Source organism: Alexandromys fortis, unplaced genomic scaffold, assembly GCF_014885135.2.
Source record: "Alexandromys fortis isolate MF-2015 unplaced genomic scaffold, M_Fortis_MF-2015_v1.1 scaffold_8_9099976_23576923, whole genome shotgun sequence".
Taxonomy (NCBI): domain Eukaryota; kingdom Metazoa; phylum Chordata; class Mammalia; order Rodentia; family Cricetidae; genus Alexandromys; species Alexandromys fortis.
The window spans coordinates 5,149,620-5,165,751 of NW_026067899.1; the positions used below are offsets into that span (position 1 = coordinate 5,149,620).

At 40.7% G+C, this 16,132-nt stretch overlaps 1 protein-coding gene across 1 annotated transcript in view; it reads right to left on the reverse strand.

The window, feature by feature from the left end:
- The window catches only part of Xirp2 (xin actin binding repeat containing 2), a 255,809-nt gene that overhangs the window by 331 nt on the left and 239,346 nt on the right, over positions 1 to 16,132 (reverse strand). Inside the window, 4 exon segments of the mRNA XM_050123573.1 lie at positions 1,799 to 11,138; positions 11,918 to 12,051; positions 13,371 to 13,443; positions 13,836 to 13,922. Of these exon segments, the coding sequence (XP_049979530.1) occupies positions 1,799 to 11,138; positions 11,918 to 12,051; positions 13,371 to 13,443; positions 13,836 to 13,922 (9,634 nt within the window).

Genomic DNA, 16,132 nt, shown 5'->3' on the forward strand with positions numbered 1-16,132 from the left:
AACACATAAATGTGTATTATGTTTACTTACATGGATACATTAAATATATACAGTAAACTCAGTCGTGGGGAACTTGAAGGAAATTTATCATTCGAAGCAACTAGACTTTCCATACATATAAAGATTTATATGAAACTTTTATTTCTAAAACCGTATTATGGATCAATCATTCTAAAGTACATACAGATTTTATGAGTCAAGACATTATATAGTATTTGATTAAATATTATCTCCATAATATCAGGTTTACTTCATGACACCAGCAGTTTACTTCCTTGTAATAACACTCTCCTATACATGTAACGTCAAAAAGGACCTCTCCTCTTTTCCTAACTGACTTTAGACTTTACAGCCTTTAGGATCCTACATCTACCCTTTCTGTTTTGTTTTGTTTTTAACTGTTGATTCTCTCACTTAGTACCTGCAGCTGCTCCCCACTGCTTTCATGTGAAGGGTAGTCTTTATAAATAACAGTCATTAGTGAATCACTAATCAGGGTCCTCTAGTGGCTTACACTGGACACAGACCCATCAATTAAATATTGGTTTTGATTTTCACTATACTCTTCCGACAATAACCAACCTTTTGGATTTGTCACCTATGAAAGCAATTATGTCGAGGCCCTTCATACAAAAGCCTCGTTCGTGCTTACGCTCTGCCTCTCCGTAATTGAGAGGACTCCTTTGACTCTTTCACTTGAGTAGGGACATGTTCCTATGTTTCACGCCAGCTTCTTTGTGTTTTCTATGGTTTTGAACTGTCTTAGCAAAAACTGAGCATTTGAAATTAATTAGACAGCTTTGCTTAATTATGCCAGAAGCAAGCGCATTAAGAAACCATATTAACTTGATAAACTAGACACATATGTTGTAAATATGAGAGGCATAATTATTAATTTCAGCGGGTTTTTATTTTTAAGTTTGCCATTTCTTTGAAGCTGTCTAAAAGAATAGACTGCATTAATGAGGCCAATTCATTGTGTCCTATCCTTTTACCATGAAGCCTCATCATCTCAAAAAAGCGTGGAATGTACAGTTGAGTAAGCTACCTTGTGATATTAAAAATATAATGTTCTTATGATTTAAATCTCTCATCTTACAAACATAATCAAGTCTGAAGATGTATTACTTATCCTCGTCTATGAATTAGGTCAATGGAATTGTCATTTGGGCTTAATGTTCATAAAGATGAAAATATCCGTTACAGAAAATATTGGGATCTGGGTGTGTTATCACCTCAATCCAATTACAAATAGCTAAATATATAAAATGTCTAACGTTACATCTCCATCTTTAACATGCTGATGAAAACACAGCACGCATGCATACTGTGAGTTCTGTCTGAAGCTTTTACTAAGGTGTGTTGAGGCTATTTAAGCACACAGTTAAAATATGTCAAAGGTTTTGATCTGGTACCACCATAAACTATTGAATGAAGTAAATCTTATTATTAAATTTTATTAATGAGTTTGTTTTATAGCAAACAAATAGTTCCACCACTGCTAAAACCACCCCAGCAGTTGTTACGTTTGATGCTTTCTTTAAACTCCTATTTAACTTGAGTTTGAAGACCAGGTTTCCGTAATGCATTCTGCAGGTTAGTCATTTTAAATGTTATCGTTAAGTAAGGAAGTAGAAAGCAAGGATAGCAAAGAATCAGAAGCCCGCAGGGGTTGCCGTTAGTCCTAGCTTGTTCCTGGGTTATTCCCACACACTGTTTAATTGCAAATATTATTTGACATTGGCACGCATGCCTTCAAATGTGTTAATCTTCTTTCATACACTTCAGTCTCATTTACCACGAATAAAGGCAGATTCCTCCTGGAAGGCCCGGCTCATTTCAGTAGCATGTGCGTTGGAGGTTTCATAGCCCAAGTGCTCAAAAATCCTTTTGCTCTCCTGCCACGGCTTCTGAAAATCTCTTCTATGATTTGGAGGTGAATCCGCAAGGTCTAGGATGTGGCCAGCAAACACGTCTTCATAGGTTGGTGGAGCGTGCCTGATGTCAAAGCCAGACCTGCCTGCATCCGAGCTACGTGTCGATGAGGTAGCTACCTTTGACCCAATGATCTGACTGTCAAATGCGTCTATGCCTAAGAAGTGCTCACTGAGAGCCCTTGCTTCAGAGTGAACCCTGGGCTGCATTGCAGAAACTGTTTCTTGGTACTCTCTAGGTTGTCTGTAGGAAAAGGCTGGAAAGTTAGCATTTCCAGAAGATGCTAATCCAAACTCCTCCTTACAAAATGTGTGACTCTCTTGTTTCATGTTGCGGTTTATCTCACCGTTTGCATAAGCTCTTCTATCCGTCTTTGCTCCAAAAACTGGGTCATTCTCAAATTCCCTAAACCATCTGTGCATTTCGTTTTCATGGCCATTCAGAAAACGTTCAGCCATTTGAACCGTTTGGTTGGTAGCGGCTTCAAATCTCTCTGTGCGTTCTGCTAGGCGAGGCCCTTGCACCTTGCGGATGATTTCGACTGCATCATAGCTTTCTATTTCTGGCATTGTGCTGTCGATTGAATTCACTTCATCTTTATGAACATACGTCTCCTTATTCTCTGTTTCTCTCCTTTCCTCTTGAGCTGCTACAGATTCTTGGAAGGAACCACTCACGAAGTGGTTCACATTGACAGGTATCGTGATGGCTGGTGGAGAGTCCCTGGCGCGACTTTCTATCTTAATTTGCCTGCGGAGTGTGGCTGGAGACACGATCACTTCTGATCTCTTCTCTACCATCGGAACTGGGGTCCCTGGCGAGCATGGGATGCTACCTCTGGCTAACCTGGCCGTGGTGTCTTTGAGTCTAACGAGTTGTTCAGAGCGGCTCCTTGGTGGGGACGGGGAGGTGCCTGTTCTGGGAACTCTAGATGTTTGCTCTGTGGGTCTTTTGGGTGGAGGTTCAGTACAACTGTTCTTTTTAGGGGACTGAGAAAGCTCACTCTTGGTGGAGGTTTCGGCTCGGCGGGCAGTGGACTCTATTGTAATGAACGTTGGTGATGGTGGAAGAGTTTTCAGAGAGGGAAGAGCAGCCTTATAATCTCCCTTAGGCTCCTGCTGGGTCTCAGCAGGGCCATGGGTCACTGTTACTTGATGGTGTGATGATTTTTCTTCTCTAATTTTATTTTCTTGATCATGAGTCATTGTTACTTGGTGGTGAGATAATTTTTCTTCTTCAATTTTATTTTCTCGCTGTTCCATGCATTTATGAGAGCTGGCATTGACGTTAGACACTTTCAATGACATTTCATTAAGATGGGTAGGCTTATCTCTCTGCTTTCCTGTTTGGGCGGCCATCATGGCTGTTTGAATTACATGTTCACAGTGTGCAAGCATATCCTCTGCTTGAGTTTTAATATGTGTTATTTCTTCTTTGACTTTTTCTAAATTATTCTCCATGGCAACACGAACTCCATAGTCTCTTTTTTCTTCACTTATCAGCCACACCGGGACAATATTTAACAGAGTCTGAAATGTTTGAAGGCCACTTTTGTTTGACTCTGCTTCGAACTGTTTCACTCTAGACAAAATCTGCTGTAGTTCTTCACGTTTTCTCAAGAATTCCAATATATTTATGGCATCACTGTGCTGGGATTTTTTCACAGAGGAAAATGGAGACCTGTGCTGTGTAATCTCTTGCTTTGAATGCTCAGTGTTAAGAGTGACATGGGTCTCTTGAATGCCCTGGTCTCTAAGACATTTTTTCTCTGTCACATCAGGCAGCTTTTTGTGCTCAACTGTTCTTCCAGATGTTTGTATTTGTGTTTGCTGAAAATCCTGAGTCCGTGTGTCTAGGCATGCATCAAAAATCGTTTTTTGGACTACCCGCGGTACTCTCTGGTCCTGCCGATGCTCTTGCTTTCTGTCTGTTAATCTGTCCTCTTTGGAACTGCTCATGGATGAGTCCTGACGACTTTTTTCACGCCCTGGGACATTTCCTCCGTCAAGCTCCCCAAATCCCCTCTGCTTCTTGGGAGGTGTTTTGAGTTTACTCTTGTGATTTTTCCCTGAAGATTCTTCAGGCATTTGTATTGTCACCGTTTTCTCCGTTTTAGGCAATGGAAAAGATTTTTCAGGCACAGATTGCTTATCACCACACCGTGTCTTTGCTTGGGTTTTCTTGATTTCCTGATTCATTTGTTTAGTGATGGTTTGGGCGTCAACTTCAGATTGCTTTATGTGACTTTCAGAACTGAGATCTATTTCAGTCGATGTATGACCTAGTGTCGGGAGCTTGATAGTTTTCACTTTGATACTTGGGAAAATTGATTTGCTTTGGGGAAAGGGCAACGTCTCCATAGGCTGCTCAAGTGTTTGTTGTGTCTTACGTTCCTTGTAATTCTGGCTAATTTCACAAGCTGATTTTGATTGTTGCATGTCCTTCGAGCTTTGTATACCTTCCTTTCTCATGGTACAGTTATCTTCTGAAGCTGCCAGAACATGCTGGAGCCTCTCAGTAGCAACTGCCAATGCAGAGGCTGTGGAGAGTTGGCTGTCAGAGCTCACACCTGCAAGCACAGCCCTGTTCTTAGTCAAGTCCAAATCCTTCCTGGGTATGGGGACTGTCTCAGCTGCTTTTTGTGATGCTATTTCTTTCTCCTTCTCTGATATGTTTTGGTGGTAGGTTTCTGTTTTGACAGTGCTGTGGCAGGAATACTCCTGTCTCTGTTTCTCAAGCTCTTCCCTTTGTTGCCTGTATTTTTCTTCGGCAATCATTAAAGGTGTCTTAAATTTTCTCATGTAAGGCTTCGGGCTTTGTTGCTCGGAACCCGATGGAAGTGAGTGGGATTTCACTAGGGGTGCTTTCTGTTTACCCCTGGGAGCTGAGACTTCTGGAACTGTCTGAGATAGAGAGTTTGCTGAGTGGATTGACAGCTGTTTTCTTTCACCAAGGCTTTCTCTGAATACCTCCTGCTTGGTCTCAGTATGCTCACAGCTCCCTGCCACCCCTGATCTTTCCTGATCCTTCGGGAGGATGGTTTTCATTTCCATATCTGACACAGATTTTCCCAATTCGCCATTTGGGTACTGCTGACTGATTTTATCTTTAATTCTCTTGGGAAGTTTGGGTTTGGGGAGTGTAGGAGGTGGTGTTTTTCCTGTTAGGATTTTAGCCTGAGAGTGAATCTGCTGAGAGCTTGAGGATTCTGTTTGGGACTGCTGCTGCCAGAGTGGTTCACTGTGGTTTTCTAGGGCAGAGGGGGGTAGAAGCTGTGCTGCTTGCCATGGAGTTGGAGGAGGTGGAGGAGGTAGGGATGCAGACAGACGTTCTCCTTCTGATTTCTCATCTACTGGTGGTGGGGGAAGAGGGAGACTTGGGAAGTTTTCAAATTCAGTCCTTGTCTTCTCTGTGGATGAAGAGGGAGGAAACTCATTCTTTTCAGGCAACAACATTGAAGGTGGTGGAGGGGGAAGTGGAAATTCAATTTCGGATGATGCATTGGAAGGTGGAGGAGGAGGAGGAGATGGAGGTGGAAGCGAGTCCTCATTTTCTTTTACATGACACTCAGGGCAAAGGTGGATTGGATTAAGGGACCTCTCCATTGCCATTTTCAACTCTTTGGAAGTATTTGTCTTCATTAGAAAGTCCTGGCTTTCTAGACAAACATCAATTTTCTGGTTTTTGTCAGTTGCCTGAAATTTTTTGTGGCCTTTCCCAGAGACTCTCATTCCTGTTAGTCCGTGGACATCCTTACCTACAGGTAAAGGTTGAAGGCTCCCATCATTTTTCTTCATATCTTTATTAGAATACCATGTTTCCTGACTTAGCAAGGCTTGCTCCCGAGAGTCCCTGGTTGCCCCATGCATCTCTTCAGCTGTCTTGTTGGTGGGATGCTGGGTGGGATCTGGCATATAACTTTGTGCCCCTGGTGATATATTCACATTTTTCATTTTATTTTGACTCTTCCCATAGGAATCCCAGGACTGAGACTGCTGGTAATCATTCCGTACTTCACAAGATTGAGTCTGCTGCTTTCTAAACATTTTGTCTACAGACTGGGAGAAGTTAAAGATAGCATCCTTTGACTCTCTCACATTCTCTGATTCCTTGGTTTTTACATTTTCCTTCCTTGCCATGGTTGTGGTTAACTGTTTGCTCATACTGTTGCCAGCACGCAGATATTCTCTGCTCTCAGTCCAGATGCCAGTTCTGTCACGCATGTCTAAGGCATTTCTCACAGCTCTGTGCTCTGGATTAGACATCTTCCTAAGGTTTTTCTCTAGAGCGTCGTTGTTTTGTTCCCGATCAACAACAATCTTGACGGCGCCCTTCGGGGCTCTGGGAAGATGAACCTCAGATCTTTCTTCCACTGAAGGCTGGTTGAATGATTGCTGCATGGTTTCATGGAGAGGGGCTGGTCCTGCTTGCTGCCTGGTTGCTGGCTCAAATGGTCCTGGCAGTGGTTGGAGGAGACTTTTTTTGTCTCTCTGGACAGTAGCTGGACGAATCCCTACTTTTTGTCGTTCTGCGAATCCCAGTGCATCTTCTTTGACTAGCTCTGCTCTATCCACCTTTTTGAAACCCTGCTGTGCTTCTTTCAAAGACCTTAGTGATGTTTCAAGGTCATCTAGCATCATCTCTTTTTTCAGTATTTCAGTCCTTGTATTTGTAGCCTTCTCAAGGCACGCAATAGCTTGCTCAAGATCACCAGAGATGCCACCAGATTGTTTAGATTCTTTCTGTCTGTGGCTTGACTCCTTAAGTGACTCTAGTATGGTCAGCCTGTCACAGTTTACAATTTCATCTGCTTTTGACACTGTTTTCTGATTCATGGCCTGGCTGCGAGAGTTTAGGGTTGAGTTCAAATCACCTTTTATATTCTCTTCTTTCTGTGTCTTGACAGATGAACCCTGAGATCCAGCCATGAGGACTTTAACTGTATTGTGCGCTTCTCCTGGGATGATGTCAGTTTCAAGAACGGTAAGTTCAACCAGAGATTGCCTTTCCTTTAGTAACAGTTTTGTGCCCTCCACATCACCCCTGGTTATGTCTCTCTCTCCCTCTTGTTCCCTGGCTGTGAGTGTTTCATTCGTTCCTGCTTGAAGTTGTTTGAGGTAAGCCAAAGCTCCGGTTTCTATGCATGTTGTGAAGAACTGAACGTTTCCCCTCTCTGAGGCACCGACTTTTGTCCTTTCGGGTATTTTACCATTTGATGGAGAAGATAGCAGGTTATGAATGGTGCCCCTCACATCACCTCCGATTATGTCTTCTCGTTCAGTCTTGTCACCGGCATTTTCATGAAGAAGACAGTAGATAGTCATGTTGATATCACCCTTTTCATCTTCCTGAATTAAGATGCCTTTCTTTGTGTATTTTTCCTCCGAGAACAGCTTTTTTATTGCTTGTTTAACATCCCCTCTCACTATCTCTTCCTTTTCAGCATGAAATTCAGTTGATCTGTTTAATAATTAAGTTTTAGTCAAATTGACATTTCCCTTCTCCTCTTCACTGACAAATATCTCTTTCTTTGTACAGTCCCTTTGGGAAAGTAAATTTATCATTATGCTTCTGAGATCAGCCCTGATAACGGCTTCTTTCTGTATCTCGGGGGTTGTTTGGTTCATGAGCTTGTATTTTGCCATTCGGACATCGCCAACTTCATCAGCTTCAATGATAATTCCAGGGGCTTCAATAACTCTCTGAGAATAGAGGTCTTCCAAAGTTTCTTTAATGCTTTTGCCAATAATTTCTACCTTCTCTACTCTCGTTTCATTAAATTCATGAATAGGTTTTGTTTCAAAGAGCCATGTAGTTGTCTTGACATCTGATGGAGGAATTTCTTCTTTTGTCATTTTTGCATCACTTTCGTCTACTTCCTTAATAGAATCCAATGCTTGATTTTCAAAGAGCCACACTGCATTCTTAACGTCACCTTTCCGCACCTCTTCCTGGGTGACAGTCTTGATGGTGTCATATCCAGACCCTGCTCCCAGTTCATCTATGCTGCGAGTTTCAAAGAGCCAAGTAGAAGTCTTAACATTGCCCTTTTGCACTTCGTTGACACTCACTGTTCTTATATATTTCTTCTTGTCGCCATTGTCAGACTCAAAGAATTGTTTGCTTGTCTTCACATCGCCTCCTTGAATAGAATCCACAGTTTGCACAATACAATGTGATTCGTCTGAGATCCGATCCAGCGGTTGAGTTTCAAATTTGTATCTGACAGAACTCACGTCCCCCTTCTGAATGTCTTCCTGGGTGACAGATTTAATAACATACACATCTTCTGATTCATTAATTGAGTCTAATGGTTTTGTTTCAAAGAGCCACCTCGTTCCTCGTACATCTCCATGAATTACTTCTTCCTTTTTAACAGTAGTCACTTCGTGGTAAAACCCTTCTTGATCTCGAATTGCATAGAGCGGCTGTGTTTCAAAGAGCATTCTGTAGCTCTTCACATCACCTTTGATGACTTCTTCATTATTTGTTTCCCTGGTGCGTACACCATCTGATTCGTCTTTAATCTCATCTAAAGAAAACGTCTCAAAAATGAAGCACCCCTTTCTCACATTTCCTACTTGTATGTCTGTCACTGTCTTAACCAATCCATCCCCCTCTTGATTTTCTTTTATCGTATCAATGGGTATGTTTTCAAATAGCCACCTACAATTAAACACATTGCCTTTCTGAATGTCTTCAGTTTTTAGGGTTTTGATCTTATTCAAAACATCCTCTGAACTGCAACTGATAGAATCTAAGGACTGGTGCTCAAACTTATACTTCATTCCAGAGACATCGCCAGCTTGGATGTCCACCTCCACAGACTTGTTTTCTTTCCCTTCCTTCCCCTGTATGTTGTCCAGATTTTCTGTCTCAAAGCGAAAACACGCTGTCCGAACATCCCCACCTTGTATCTCATCCTGCTTTACAGTTTGTAGTTTGATTGTTGCTTCTGAGTCATCTTTTATAGAATCAAGTGGCTGTGTTTCAAAAAGCCAGGTACAGGTTCTAACATCACCCTTATGAATATCTTCGGTGTTTGTCGCCAAGGAAACCTTTTCATAAAGAGACTCCATTGGCTGGGTCTCAAAGAGCCATTTACAGGTTTTGACATCTCCTTTAACAACATTTGTAGTTTGTTCAGTTTTGCTTTCTGTTTCCTCCTCATTACTAAAATATTTAAACGAATCAAGAGGCTGAGTTTCAAACAACCATCTAGCAGTTTTCACACTCCCTGCTTGGATTTCTTGAGCAGATATTCCTCTAATTATCTGAAATTTATGAAGACTTTCATCAAATTGGTCAATGGGCCTTGTTTCAAAAAGCCACCTACAGCTTCTTACATCTCCTGTGAGGATTTCTTCCTGCTGAACTGTCTTTACTTGATGGTATTTTCCAAGACGGTCTTGAATAGCATACAGTGGGGTTGTCTCGAAGAGAGATTTATTCAACTCCACAGTGCCTCTGGGGACTCCCTCCACCTCATTTTTATGGGATGCATCAACCTTAGTTAAATTATTGGCCTCGAAGATATGCGTGTAGTTCTTTACCAGACCTCTATCAACTGCTTCCAGCCTCACTGTCCTCGTGTACTCCTTCTTACCTTCTCTAATGTCTTCTAAAGGTTGAGTTTCAAAAACCCATTTTTGGTGCCTAACGTCTCCTTTTTCTTCTTCAGAGGCAGTGATTTTTTGAAGCTTTCCTACATCAGGACTGTCTTTTAAAGCTTCTATCGGAAACGTTTCAAATAGATGCTTGGTGGTTTTTACATCACCTCCTATTCTCTCTTCAGGTGATGCAGTATCTGCATCAGGGACTTCTTTTAGAACGTCTAACGGCTGTGTTTCAAACATCCAGCACTTCTTAGAGACATCTGTACCTATGATGACTTCTTTGTTAATGACAACCTCATCTGACTCTTCTTTGATTTTCTCCAGGGGTTGAGTTTCAAATAACCACTTAGCTCTACTCACCCCACCTTTGACATTTTCTTCCATGGATATTCCTCGAACAACTTTAATTTCTGTGATATCTTTGCTAATTGCATCCAAAGGCTGTGTTTCGAACATCCAACGTGCTGTTCTCACGTCCCCCCTTTCAATGTCCTCCCTCTGCACAGTTTTAATTTCTAGCATTTGGCCTGAACCATCTCTGATGACATAGAGTGGTTGAGTTTCAAAACACTTTATGCTCCTCTTAACATTTCCTTTAATTTCTTTGAGCTCAGATCGGAGTTGTAATAAGTGAACTTCATCCACAGAGTGAAGCTGCCCAAGCTGATCCAGGTTTTGAGTTTCAAACATGTACCTCACAGTCTTAACGTCTCCCCCAGTTATGTCATTTATAGCAGTATGTGCTGTTTCTTCTTGACTTTGGTGCATTTTGTTCATCGAGTCTAAAGGCCTTGTTTCAAACATCCACCTTGCTGTGCAAACATCTCCTCTAGCAAGCTCAGGAATTTTCTCTGTGTTTCCTTCAGTGCCAGTAGAAGGAACCCCTAGGGCATCTATTGGCTGAGTCTCAAACATCCAAGTCGTGTATCTCACATCTCCCCCAGCAATGAGTTCTTGGTCAGCAGTGCCCTTGAAAGTGGACCCTTCCTCTACAGAGTCATTTTTGATAGAATCTAATGGTTGATTCTCAAAAATCCATCGCATGGACTGCACCTCTCCTTTCAGAATTTCATCCCATTCCAGGTTTTCTTGGTTCGGATCTCTCTGAGAACTGTCATTTGTATTTTCAAAAATATACCGAGCTTTTTGCACATCTGCCGAAACGGAGTTTCCTGAGTTTATCTGGCTAGAAACAATTTCAGAAACCTCACTGATGTAATCCTTTTCTAAGTTTTTCCTTAACTCGGGATGGATATGTCTATATAAACGGTTTAATTCATACAAATTTCTTTGTTTGGTATATAAATCTTTGGGGATGGGTAGTCCTCTAGGGGGGCTGGGGAATTCAGGGGACTGGGAAAATGCTGTCCTATCCATTGGTGTCTGAAGTACGTCAGGTGGGGGAGGAGGAAATTCTTCCATCTTCCCTGAAGGAGGGCCATTAACTTGTGCCAGGGATGTTGAAGTGACACTGTGATTACTATAACTTGAGGTTGAGGTTTCCTTCCTCTGGCTGGTTGAAGTGTAAGAAGAAGAGGTACCCACAGCTGATGATGGCTTTAAGGATTCTTCAGTGTCATTTCCAATCTTTAAAGGAGAGAAAATCAAGGCTTATAACGATGACTGTAGTACGGAGATTTCCTGGGCCCTACCTTTCACCTGTCCACAAACAGGATTCCGCTGTGATGCCTGCCTTGGAAAACATCTATGAACTGTGCTTAAACCTACCTGGGAGAATACTCAATATGGGTTAGTAAATATCGTTCTGTTTTTAATAATAATGTTGTTCCTCCAAGGTATCATTGACTGAGCATTTGAGCATTTACACATACTTACACATTACATATATACACACACACACACACACACACACACACACACACACACACAGGGTCTCTTTTATAGCCTTGGCGAGCCTGGAATTCACAGAGATCTACCTGCCTCTGCCTCTCAAATTCTGGAATTAGAGGAATATGACACTATGCCTGGTTTGCATATGCTTACTTTGCCCCTCTTCAATTGATGGGTAGAGTAATCGATGGAGGTAGAAGATGTCTTGGGGTACTTTGTTAGTTTTTTGGGATTTTTTGTCATTTAAAATAAAACATGTAACTATCTGGCAATTAAAATTGACTTAGTTACTTTACTTGATATTAGTTTATAGACTTTAAAATCTATATGACTTTCTTCATTCAGATTCTCCAGTGGGTGGGACTTCTCACTCTATCTCATAGATGAATACCCTCCTTTTGAGATAGTATAAATGCTAGTTCAGATTATTTTGTTATGAAAACACCACAAAACTTCAAGTATATTTTAAGTATTTTTAACCCTTAATGTGCTCCTGTATAGAGAGTCTATCATACCTTTATGCACCTGGATGGAGTAGTGGTTTCTCTGTCAGAGTAGAGAAGCTTTTCCTGGGCAGACTTCTCAAATTGCTCTTTCAAAATCTTTGTGGAAACCTTAGGCATCTCTTCATCCTCGGGTGTATCAATGACTACAAAAACACATAGATACCAGGGATACTATACAATGAATAAAATGGTATTTGAGATGAAAACACCATGCTGCATTAAACGCCTTATAATGTAAATTATTGAACAAGACTCAAAGGACAAATTCATGCACACGGCATTACTTCATTCATTGATTTTGAAGTGAAGCAAGAAATAGTAAGAAAGAAACACAGAAAAGAAAATTTGGATGTGAAACAGGAGAGATGGTACAGCAGTTAGAAGAGCTTGCCGCTCTTGCAGGGGACCAAAGTTTAGTTCTCAGCACCATGTTGGGCAGATCATTACAACTTGGAACTCCAACTATAGTGGATTTAATGCGATCCTCTGGCCTCTGGGTGTTCTGCTTTCTTTCTCTCTGTTTCTCTCTGTTTCTCTCTGTTTCTCTCTCTCTCTCTCTCTCTCTCTCTTTCTCTCTCTCTCTCTGTTTCTCTCTCTCTCTCACACACACACACACCACATAATACACATAAATAAAATAAACTTTAGAATTATTTGGAGTTGTTATCTCTGGATAGGGATATTTTCAGAATTTCTACAGCTGTGTTTTAAATTCTAGATGCAGGAAAAGTAATGCATTTTAAAGAAAAAAAGATAGGCCATTTTTCTTGTTTGTTTGTTTGGATATTTTGATAAAAATTCTTGCTCTGTAGCCTACATCTCATTATGTCGCCTATGTTGGCCTTGAACCTGCATCTGTCCTATTGCATAAGCCTCCTAAGGGCCGGAATTACAAACATGAACATGTGTCACTGAGCCTGGCAAGAAGAATGCTGCATTTCTTATGTAGCAAGAAACAAATACTGTTTAGGCCACAGCAGGGGTGCAATCTTTCCTTTCATCTTACCAGATGAAAGCCATTTGCTCTCTGTAAGAGTGGACAGCTGCATCTCATCGTCTGCAAACATCTACCAATTTCCTCATAACCTAACCTCCTATCTGTGGCTTGAGAATTGACCTATTATTTCCTTAATTGTCAGGGTGCTTCATAGGCAATGAATTTTATTCTAGGTTCCAAGGTATAAAAAATAAAAATTCAGTAGCGGTTAGCTTATTACCTTTCTGGAGTTTAGAATGAATTTATTATAGGTCTGATGGGCAATGAGCTATTTTAAAATATGTTACATGTACTAACACAGGCAAAATCTAATTATATGCAGAAATGCAATCTTGCCCCCTTTGGGAGCATGACTCACAGCTACTAAAGTCCCTTGGTGGGGAGGACTGAGTTCTGAAAGTCCTCCAAACCCACATACACATAAAGGGCAAAGGTCAAGTGTGCCCAATTCTGCCAGATGGTTACCTGTTTCTTGAACATACTGACGGAGCTGTGAAGCTTGGTTTGCTTCCTCAGTGTGCTTTTCAAGATGTGACATCTGTTTCGAAAGACAATTTTAAAAAGAATAATTGTTTTTAAGAAGTCAGTGACTTGAGTACTGAAAATAATCTTTATTCTGCAGTATTTTTCTTCTGAGAATTTGGTACATGTTGAGGGAGGTCAGCTACTATTTCTATTGTTTGTTTTAATGTGTACTCAAGTTATAACAGAACATATGCGAACAACACCTAACTGCAGGCATATTTTTACGTGGCTTGTTCCATTTTTCAAAATAGTTCTAACGGGAAAGTAGGGGTTAGACACATTGCTGTATGTTTATCCTAAGTACGCACAGTAAAAGCATATGTTTACAGAAAAGTCAAAAAATTATACACAGTCCTGGAAACCATTTGAATTTTTGTGTGTGTGTGTGTGTTACTAAGCAATTACCGTTTCTGTTTTGAAGACATCGGTTCCATGTGCTTTATAGAATTCTTGTTCATTCTTTCTCATCTCTTGACTGCTGTGTATTGCTTCCTGAAAAATGACAGATAAACAGACTGACCATTTCTTTATAAAATTCTGAAAAATGAATTATTTTATTAATGTAATTTGAGTGACAGATAATTCAGAAAAGAGGAAGAAAGCGGGGAAGGAAAAGGAGGATCAATAGGGGCAGAGGTAGCATGGGCTTCCTCCTCGTGTTTGACTGTCAAGACAAAATATTGTAAATAAAGCTATTTAAAATGACATAATCTAGTTTAACACATAAGAGGCTCAGAAATTCTGAATATGTCTCACTAGGTGGTGACAAGTGTTGCAAGGTATCAACTCCTTTCTGCAGTCCCTATGGGAGATCTCATTCCTTTGCCTTCGGAAGCTTCTAGAAGCAGCCACCCTCCTTTGCTCATGTCTTCTTCCTCTTTCATACAGCTGCAGTTCTTTCTCACCACAGCCTGTCTGATATAATCTTCAGCTTCTAAGGGCTTTTGTGACCACACTGGACTGACCCAAATGGACATGGATTTGGCTCATCATAAAACTATGTGACTGGTAGCTTTATTTAATTTTATGGGTGGACTGGGGGTAGGGGTAGGAAGATGTGGGGACAGGGACAAGTGTGCGTAGGAGAAGAGGAGATTAGGTTAAGGAGGGAATGAGGGAATGTCAATTAAAACTGAGGGGCATTTGAGGAGTACGGAAAATTATTTCAGTAGAAACCTCATAAAACACACGAAGGCAATCCTAATGAAGTTTCCAAATAATGGAGAAGACAGAATCCCAACTGGCCATCCTTGTCACCCAGTGAAGCTACCAGTACTGGGACTTAGTTACACTCAGTTGCATTGCAGACTAAAGAGCATCCCATGGAAGTTCCCCACCAACTCAGGCTACTGCCAAGACAATAGGGTGATCGCCACAAACCGAGAGCAAGAATCTATTGACAAACACCAACACAACTCACTGAACATGGAGAGAGTGAGCAGAGAACCTTCACTCTTAGGTTCTGGTGTCTTGATACAGAAAGGTACATTGCAGGTTACCAAAAGAGAAACAGAAACACCAAACCAGCTAATAATTTATGTCTAAGTTATTAATACTATTTTTGAGATCTGATATCTTAAATTATTTATTATTCGTAAGAATAATCAAAATGTAGAGCTCAATAAAAAAATCAATTAAAAAAGAATGATCAAGGGCTGAAGATATGGCTCAGCTCTTTTATTTTTTTCAAGACAGGTTTTCTCTGTGTGGCTTTGGAGCCTGTCCTGGCACTCACTCTGTAGACCAGGCTGACCTCAAATGCACAGATATCCTCCTGCCTCTGCCTCCTGAGTGTGAGTGCTGGGATTAAAGATGTGTGCCACCATGGCCCAGCCTAAGGCTCAGTTCTTAAGAGTGCTGGCTGCTCTTCCAGAGGACCTGGGTTCAACTCCCAACACCCACATGGCAGTTCACAACAGTTTGTAACTATAGTTCCAGGGGATCCAAAACCTGTGGCAAAACACTAATGCACATAAGAAAAAAGAATCTCGTGAGTATATTGCTCTTCTTAAGTGAACAGAATAGTAAGAATTAAGTTTTTTTTTTACAGTGAGTTAAATAATTTTAAAGAATCAGTTTCTAATCTCTTAAAGTATAAAATTATTTCATGGCATCTTGTTCCCAACTATACCTCTTATAAATTACATCACACATATAGGGTGTACAATGTGGCTTCCCATTCCCATAAGGGCACTTGGCATGCAAGGCTAGACATCTGATAAGCTAAGCAACAGGTGTTGCTGGTTTAAGAATATGTTAGATAATTTGATTCCATTATAGTTTCTGGGAAGGAGAATTAAGAAAAAGTTGCCCCAAAAATATAATAGAAAATCTGGGGTTTACACTTTAAAACTTATTGGCATATTGTTTTATTAAAATAAAGTAGCTATATGAATATATTTTTCTAAAGAGAATAATTTCCCACCCATAGTTAAGGACCTACGTACTTCAAGTGATATTAGGTATATGTTTGTTTCACCTAATTTCCATTAAAAACAAGTTCACATGAAGGAATCAAAATGGAAGAATAAAATGGCAAAATCCTATTAATACATTGATTCTATCTAAATTCACTTGCCAGGTGTGTTGTAGATGTTGAGATGCAGAACAAAGAGAAGGAAAAAAAAAAAAACCCTTTATTCCTTAAGGAGGAGTGTGGAAAATAGGCGATCCATGTTGCTTCCTGTAAGTTCAAAGAATCA